Source organism: Arachis duranensis, chromosome 1 (assembly GCF_000817695.3).
Source record: "Arachis duranensis cultivar V14167 chromosome 1, aradu.V14167.gnm2.J7QH, whole genome shotgun sequence".
NCBI classification, from domain to species: domain Eukaryota; kingdom Viridiplantae; phylum Streptophyta; class Magnoliopsida; order Fabales; family Fabaceae; genus Arachis; species Arachis duranensis.
In genome coordinates, this window is record NC_029772.3 from 102,128,039 (window position 1) to 102,137,262 (window position 9,224).

Below are 9,224 nucleotides of genomic sequence, written 5' to 3' on the forward strand. Positions count from 1 at the left end.
AATTATAATAAAAAATATTTTCTTATATATTTTAATTGGTCAAATTAGTAATATATAATATAAAATATAAATTACAAAGATATGAATAATTATTCAAATCAATTCCCATAAATTTTAAAAGTGGATATTTTAGTTTTTGAAAAAATTAATTCACAGATTAATTCCTAGCGTTTTTCTCCATCAGAAATAATAGTCTCCAGTTCATTAGTGAGACTAACTAACGGAGAACGTTGAGTTGGCACCTAAACTCGCACACGTGGTAATTAAGTGTTCACGTGTAGGAGATAGACAACAAAACAATCCTTGACCTTGTAATAAAAATCGGTATCGTTCCTAATGGAGGTCCCGTTCTTCATCACTAAAGCTCCTCATGAAACCCTAGTTTTTCATCTACAGGAATTGAAATCTCCAGGTTCATCAAAGCGTGTCTTCACCATTATCCCGCTGCATTTTGCAAGATGTTGTCACAGCTCAAGACTTCTATCGGCGACGTCTCCTGGCTTCTTCGTGTATCTGCCCCTGTCGATGAGTATCTTGGCATTCCTCCAATCACTGCCACAAGTCTCTGATGGCGGACAGTGGCTGCCTCTCTCACGGGATGTGATAAACACCAATTTTGTAGTTTATCTTGTGTAGAATTTGGAGGGTTTTATCAATATTTTTCGCACTTATTCTCATAAATTGCATGGTTTTGTGTTTCCTCCTAGATTTTGTTTCATGGTTGAAAATATGCTTCTTTGACCCCAAAAATATTATATTTTAATCCTCTTCTATTACCATTCGATGCCGTGATGCGTTTGTTAAATGGATTTAGGTTCTATAGAGCAAGGATGACTTAGATGATGGAAAGGAAGCATGCATAAGTGGAAGGAACATGGAGAATGGAGTTTTGGAGAATTGACCGCGATGCGCACGCGTGACTGACGTACACGCGTTGATACATGCAGTTGAGACTCGCACACAATTGTTGACGCATTCGCGTGGATTGGCAAAAATCCCAACGACGCGTAGGCGTGACATGACGTATATGCGTAGATTGAAAAACCTCAGACGACGCGCACGAGTGGTCGACGTGCACTCGTGGCTAGCGATTTCTGAGGAGTTCCAGGCCCAAATCCAACTGGATTCTACATGGAAAAGACCCAAGAATTGAGGGGGGGAAAGGAGGAATCAATCATTCACACTTTACATACAATTTTGGCTAGTTTTTTGTTCTTGTGTTCTAGAGAGAAAAAAAACTCTTACTACTCTCTAGATTTAGTTTGTTTTGATCTTCTCTTGTTGAAATTCTGAATTGGATTTTGTTAATTTTAGTTTCAATTATTTAATTTGAATTCTCTAGTATAATTTTGTTTAGATCTTGTGTTTGAATTTGAATTTTCTTGTTATTTCTCATTTTCTTCTTATTTTAGGAACTTTGTGGATCTTGAATTTCTATTAGTGCATTGATATTTTCTATGATTAATAGTGTTGTTTGAGTTGTTTTCCATTGATAATTGTTAGTGGGTACTTGTAATTTCCAATTAATTTACAATTTGAATATGTCTTTTGTTAGTGCATACCATGTGTTTGATGAAATGTTTCCTTTGATTATGGAGTAGTCTTTTTTACTCTTAGTCTAGGCTAAGGGAATTGGATAAACTTGAGTCATTGGGTCTAATTGATTTGGTGATTTGAGAACCCTTAGTGGTCAATTTGATAACCATTGACACTAGCCTACTACTAAGTCAATTAGTAGCTAGGTTAGGACTTACGGATTGATGTTGATCAAGCCATTTGACATACTTCAAGCATAGAAGTAAACTTAATGAGTTTGGATCCTCACAATTGTCAAGATATGGTTATTAGATAAGGATGGTGACCCCAATTTCTATGCCTAGCCAAGAGTTCCTTTTATTATTCATATTTGAAAATCAAAAATCCCAATTGCTTGATTATTGTTATAGTTAGTTTAGTTATTTACTTAGTTATAGACTAGAAATAGATTACATGTTCTCTTGTTGGATTGAAATTGATCATACCTTGCTTTAGTTACTTGATTTAGTTTCTTGCACTTTAAGATTCCTTACATACTAAGTCTAGTAGTTTAAATTTGCGATCATGACTCCCAACCCCGGAATTCTAACCAATATTGATGCACATGTTTGCCCATTCCTTGTGAGGCGACCCGAGATTTGAATACTTCGGTTTACTTTTATTGGAGTTGAACTTTGTGACAACTATATTAAAATTTGATTTGAGCATTACTTGTTGGTTGAGAACTATAGTATCAACGAGGTTATTTCTCTCTTACCAAGAAGAAATTCTTAGTCGACGGTTTTGTCCTTTCAAATTTGGAAACTAACTCAGTAGAAATCTAGCCATCAGAACTTTGTTGTATATATTTAGTCACTTCTCCAACCCTGCTGCCACCAATATCAGTGGCGTGTTCAGGGACTTGCAAGGCCTGTCTGATCCTGCAGCAATACAACGAATAGAAGCCCCACCAAAAACATGGACATATCGGAAGAAGCTTATGGCAGAAGGTTCTGAGGGCGAGTTGGGCCATCCTAAAGACAATGGTGAGGGTGCGGGTGGAACCTCCCAGAAAATGTGTGCTCTCTCGATGTTGCTTTGTGTGAATGTGGCAGCGACAATTAGGGGGATTGAAGTTGCGGCGAAGAGGAGTGAGAGAGAATGAGGGTTGTGTGTGTCTATGTCGGTATTAGATTGGAAGGATAAGACGCATGGGTGGGTACGTAAGCATGTTAGTTTTGGAAGCTATTGTTGTTGGGAAGAACGGCATCGCAATTTGTGAATTAGCGATTTAGGGATTGCCATCTTACGACACTGTTTTTACTACAAGGCGAGGGACGATTTTGTCTTTTTCAAATACGTGGATACTTAATTGCCACATGTGCATGTTTATGTGCCAATTCAACATTTTCTGTTAGTGTGTCACGTCAAAAAATGGACTGGAGACTGATATGTCTGACGAAAAAAAGGTTGAAGATTGATCTGTGTGTATTAATTTTTTTTTTTGGACTAAAATGTTCGCTTTTAAAATCCTTAGAGATTGATTTGGGTAATTAGTACTCTAAGGTTATATATAGAATAGAAAGGGTAGAGAGAAATAAAGAATGGGAGTGAGGTAGATATATAAGAGGATGGAAGAAGGAAGTTTATTAATTTTGAAAGAAAATATTTCATCTCAATTTTAAGAAAAGGGTGTGTCATAACATATTTTGGTTGTTAAATTAGTAATATAATATAGCTATATTTTAATTTTAATTTTAATTTAATTTTAATTATAATTAAAGAATTTTATGTTGTTCATTTTATATTGTCAAATTTGTAATTAGTCATTAATAATAATATATAAAAAAAGGTAAATTCTACTCTACCCTTCCAATAATAACATGTATATTACCCTCTGTGACATGTCACTCTCTAATTGGTGATTATGTTAACTATAGTTAAACTATTGATAATTAAATTATAGCTTGTATGTGTGTTTTGTAACAAGAACATTGAATATAGTCACCACTTGTTCCTTGGTTGTGATTTTTCTTGGCAGGTTTGGTGTGCTTGGTTATCATTTGTCGGGAGGCTATGGTCTTGCCCGGGGACGTTAAAAGAACATTTCATAAGTTGGACTGAGATATCAGCTAGCAAGGTGGAGCGCAAGAGGTGGTTGATGGGATTTTGTGCGATTACATGGAACATCTGGCTAGAAAGGAACCGAAGAATTTTTCAGAATAAAGGAAGAGGGGTTGACGACATCATTCATATGTCATTCATGAACTATAAGGAGTGGTTAGGTGTAGATCCTTTTTGTTGTTGATGGCAATGCCGGAGATGACAAAGGGATAAGCATTAGTGTTGATAGGAGTTACTTAGATTGCTTTATGATATTCACTGATTCTTATGTTGTTTCGCTTCACTTGTTGTGTTGAGCTTCTCTCTTTCAAAAAAAAATATGAAAGAGAGTACTATAAATTTTATAATGTCAAACAAAAAGAAAATATTCTATGATTTTTCTAGTATTGTTAGTACTCTTTAATTTAGTATTATTTTTTACTATAAATTTTCATTATTTATGGTTTTGTTGTTACTTATAATTATTTTTTATTTATTTTGTCCTTTTTTATAGGATCATAATTTATATTATACAAAATTTTGATAATAAACGTAGTATATAATAATTACAATTACAAATTTTACAAAGTCAGAATAAAAAATAAAAAAATTAATACAAAATAAAAATAGAGTACATCAAAGAATAAAAAAAATCATACAGATAAAAAATAATAAAAATTCTATAAAATCAACAATATATATCATATGAACAAAAAAATACAATAAAAAATAAATAAAATTCGTATGAATAAAATCAAATAAAAAAATAAAAAATTTCATACACAACCTAAATACAATGCAGTAAAGGATAGGAAAAAAAAATTCATATGAGCAAAAAAATAATAAAAATATCATAAAAAAAGTCAACAACATTTGTCATATGAATAAAAGAAATACAATAAAATAAATAAAAAATCATATGAACAAAGCCAAACAAAAATAAAAAAAAAAGATTTCATAAAAAATATACCTATAAAAAATAATATAGTAAATGATAAAAAAAACTCATAAAAATATAACATAAGAAATCAGAACACTACACAAATAATATAAAAATATTTATCATATAAATAAAAAATATAATAAAAAATATAAAAATTAAAATATAAAAATGAGTACTAAAAATAAAAAAATTAAAATATTCAATTTGCTGGTGATTAAAACAAATCTGAACTATTTTAATGAAAAAATAAATTAGAACGAACAATTATGAAGAAGTAGGAAGAACTACAAAGACTTATTGTTAAGGTAAAAGTTACTGGTATCCTTTTCAAAGAAGAAAATAAAGAGTAGGGTTGGTAAAAAAGAAATAAATTTTTCATCTAATTTTCCAAGGATAATAAGTAACCATGAAACGCAGAGGCTACAAATTTTAGCTTCTCCTGAACGTGCTTTCAGAAGCAGAATCAATTCTGCGTTCAGAAAGATAAAAATGGCCAAACATAAAAGTGAAACTTTCAAGAAGTTCAAACGTACTTCTTTGCTCTCCAACGCGTTTGCCAAACACACCCTAAGCAAGAGGAGTGAGGTACAGGTTGAGTTATTTTTTCTTTCAATTTCAGAGAGGAATGAAAAAATGGGCATTGAGCTTCTGAACAATGATGAGAAATATAACTTTACTTTTTAATGTTTACAGAAATTATATATTCTTCCCTCTTATAAAAATATTTAATTACAAAGTTACTCTACTGTAGTTAATATATTAACTCTTATCAAGATAAATTAACTCAAACTAAAACTAAACATCCAATTAAAACATGTCATGTCATAAGGGGTAATTTACATGTTGATTTAGAGGGGGTTGGGTAGAACTCACCATAAAAAAAATAGAGTGAATGAATGAATTAGAGAGTTAGAGAAAAGGAAAAAGAAAAAAAGAACTCTTTAATTTTAAAGGTAAAAATTTGATTTCAATTACAGTAAAATAAAAAAAATATATGTGACGCATTTTAGTTATAAAATTAATAATAAAATATAATAAATTTGACAAAATTTAATTTCGGATGTACAAACATTATAAATAAATAACTAGTAATTTATGAATTCTTTTCTTATCAATTATTTTACAACGGTAGAATATATAATGACGATGGTTAATTTTTTATATATAGTATATGAACTTAATAATAATAATTTATACTTATATATAATGAATATTTGTATTTCGATTTTTTTTTTAGTGTAAAAAAGTATTCCTTAAATTTGAACAAGAAACAATTAACTATTAAATTAAAGAACTTACTAACTATCTTAATGACTAAATTACTATTTTACACTTTTTCAATAACATATATAAAAATAAGGATTGATACATTAGTAATAATAATGATAACATCTTTTTACCAAAAAAAAATTTATTGTCTTCCTGACTTTTTTTTAATGCAGAATAAATATACATGCGTGACTTCTGAATGTGACCACCAACTTTCAACAAAGAACATTTTAAAGAACTGATATTGAAGTTGGAAAATGAGGTGTTGGATCCAGAATGATGTCTAGATTTTATATATACTTTGATTAAGTGTTTTTTCTTAAACTAACTTGGCTTAGTAAAAAATGGTCAGTTCATTTATTAAGGAGTGAACGGAATTAGATTGAATTGGATATGATTAAAATTTCGATCTGATCTATATTAAAACTGCGATTTTTAAGTTTGGATCCAATCGAATTTGATCTCGAATATATTTTTAAAAATTTATTTTTATTAAAAATATTAATAAAATTATTTTTTTTTCCACTCTTTTATATATGTTTACTTTTAAAATATTATAAACATATTTTTTTTAAATAATAAAAAAATAATACACATATAAAATAATTATTAGTTAAAATCAAACATAAAAATAATATTTACTTATTTATTTATTTATTTATTTTTATGAATCCATGAATATGAAGATATTTATATAAAATTCGAAATCCGATTTTACTAGTATGTGGATCGGATCGGATCGGATCCGATCTAATCTGATCTGATAATTTTGTGAATCGGATCGATATCCGTAATTTTTGTGAATATACAAATCGAATCCGATTCATGAACACCCTTATATTTATCCCTTCAAACAAATATTGAGAATTTGAATGCTCTACTACAGGCCTACAGCAAGTTATATTCTTTCTAAATTAAATACTACAGTTGTTTTTAAATTAAAAATCTTTTAACCTAAAATCTAACGCGCAATTAGATTATCAGATTTATTCTCAAAAGTTTTTGAAGCTATGCTTTAATAATTGGATGAATCTTCCTCTGCTTCTCCCTCATTCATTTAAGGCCCTTCCCCCATTCAAACCATAACCATGTGGGAATTAAATATTAGAGAAATTATTATGGTCAATAACAAGTTGAACAATAATATTAATAACTAAAGAAAAGGCACATGAAAATGCGCATGCACATGCATTAGCCTGAACTGCTGAACTTCTTCGCCACAACCCTATTGGTCAATTTACCTCTCTACCCCATCAATGTTTTTTAACCATTTTATACTCAAATTTTCAGAACCACTCTTGTTATTACCTTTGCCTCCATTTCCGTCCTTTTGAGTACAAGTGTTACTATTAACACATAGTTGCTATACTTATTCTGATAAAATTCACAATTTCCTGAGCTAAATTTTTCTGACTTGATTGTTTGATTTTGTGATATTTATGGCTATTAGGATTATATCAAGGAAGTGCACACAAGCTGTTTGTTTTATGTTCCTCATGGTTTTGCTTTTTTGTGTTTGTGAGGGACAAGACTCTTCTTCATTGTCACCAATGGATGAGAAAGAGAAGCAAGTCGTCTACAATGTGATTCAGGGTTTTGTAGGAAAATGGTGGAATGGTTCAGACCTTTATCCAGATCCTTGTGGCTGGACTCCAATACAGGTTTGAAATTCTGAACACAACAATGTTTCTACTGTTCCTTCTTTTTGTTTTTTTAGAAGTCAAAACTTTAATGGAACAGTAATAACAGTGTTTAGTAAACTGTGTTGAATGTCAAAATGTTACTTTTACCTGCTATCATTGCATTCTTTATAGTTTCTTTTTTTGATTTCATGAATAAATTTGCAGGGAGTTTCATGTGAACTATATGATGATGGATTCTGGTATGTAACTGTTGTGAACCTTGGACAAGTTTTTGACAACTCTCTCATATGCAGCAATGATGCTAAATTCCCAGAACAACTATTCAAGCTCAAGCACCTCAAAGTTCTCTCATTAACCAGTTGCTTTCTTTCACCTAACAAAAATCCAGTTACACTCCCAATTTCAGGTTGGGAGAAGTTCTCAGAAAGTTTGGAATCTTTGATACTCAGATCAAACCCTGGTCTTGTTGGCACAATTCCATCCACAATTGGAAGCCTTAGAAGCCTTCAATCTCTTGTTTTGCTGGAAAATAGTCTCACAGGTGAATTGCCACGAAGTATTGGCAATTTGGTTAAGTTGAGACAACTAGTCCTTGCTGGAAACAACTTGGTTGGTGAGGTTCCAATAACTTATGGAAGCTTTTCTGAGCTTTTGATATTTGATGCAAGCAGGAACAATCTTTCAGGTTCACTACCACCAATAGTTGGATCTTGGAGTTCACTTCTAAAGCTTGATTTGAGCAACAATGTGCTTGAAGGGTTGTTGCCAATGGAGCTTGGAAGGCTAAAGCATCTCACATTACTTGATGTGAGTCATAACAAACTTATTGGTGGTTTGGCTGAGACAATCAAAGAACTTGTTTCCTTAAAAGATATGGTCTTGTCCAACAATCCAATAGGGGGTGATCTCTTGGGAACAAAGTGGAGAAGTTTCACAAAAGTTGAGACTTTGGACCTTTCCAACATGGGTTTGGAAGGTAGTGTGCCAGAGTCCATAACAGAAATGAAAAGGCTAAGGTTTCTTGACCTTAGCAACAACAACCTTAATGGAAGTCTCTCTAGGAATCTTGAGAACCTGCCATGTCTTAAAGCTCTTCATGTCAATGGAAACAACTTGACAGGGAGACTTGAATTCTCACAAGAGTTTTATGGGAAATTGGGAAGGCGGTTTGCTGCTTGGAACAATAATGAAAACTTGTGCTACGTTGCCAAACAAGTGACACCAGTGCCTTATAGTGTGAAACCTTGTTTACAGGAAATAACTAATTCTGAGGGAGTTTCAACAGTTGAGAATTTTGAGATGAGTGAAGGGAGTTATGATGAGGATTCCTTTGTAGAAACCTCTTTTGGAATTTCAAGTTTTGTATTCAATGATGTATGGTTGATTCTTAGTGTAAATGTAGTTCTTACTGTGCTGCTGTGGAATTTGTCATTTTAGGCTAATTTCAGAGAAAACTGATACCACCACATGTGTTACTATTACTCTAGAGAAGTAAACAATATTAACTATTCATTCTGACCAATGTCATTCATGCCTAGACTAGTAACTTATGATATTCGGATTTATGTACATACATTATTTATTGTCTCTAATTTAGCATATGTGTATAATAATTATTATTTTTATTTGACTTCCCTGCTCAATTGGAGTTTTAAGCATACAGAATTTGGATTTTTCACTTTCATAAAATATAAAAAAATTTTAATTTTCAAAACAACTTAAAAGGACATTATTTTCCATAATCTACTTTT

The 9,224-nt window shown here is 31.4% G+C and overlaps 1 protein-coding gene across 2 annotated transcripts; it reads left to right on the forward strand.

Moving 5' to 3' along the window:
• Positions 1-7,191: 7,191 nt before the first annotated feature.
• LOC107469253 (piriformospora indica-insensitive protein 2-like) lies at positions 7,192-8,984 on the forward strand. Of its 2 annotated transcripts, XM_052254414.1 has the most exons (3): positions 7,192-7,491; positions 7,678-8,086; positions 8,159-8,984. In XM_052254414.1, the coding sequence occupies exons 1-3, from the start codon at positions 7,270-7,272 to the stop codon at positions 8,908-8,910; spliced, it is 1,383 nt and encodes a 460-aa protein (XP_052110374.1). In that variant the 5' UTR covers positions 7,192-7,269; the 3' UTR covers positions 8,911-8,984. The 2 variants fall into 2 exon arrangements, with proteins under 2 accessions (XP_052110374.1, XP_015944118.1); XM_016088632.3 differs by having other exon boundaries at positions 7,678-8,984.
• The last annotated feature ends 240 nt before the right edge of the window (positions 8,985-9,224 follow it).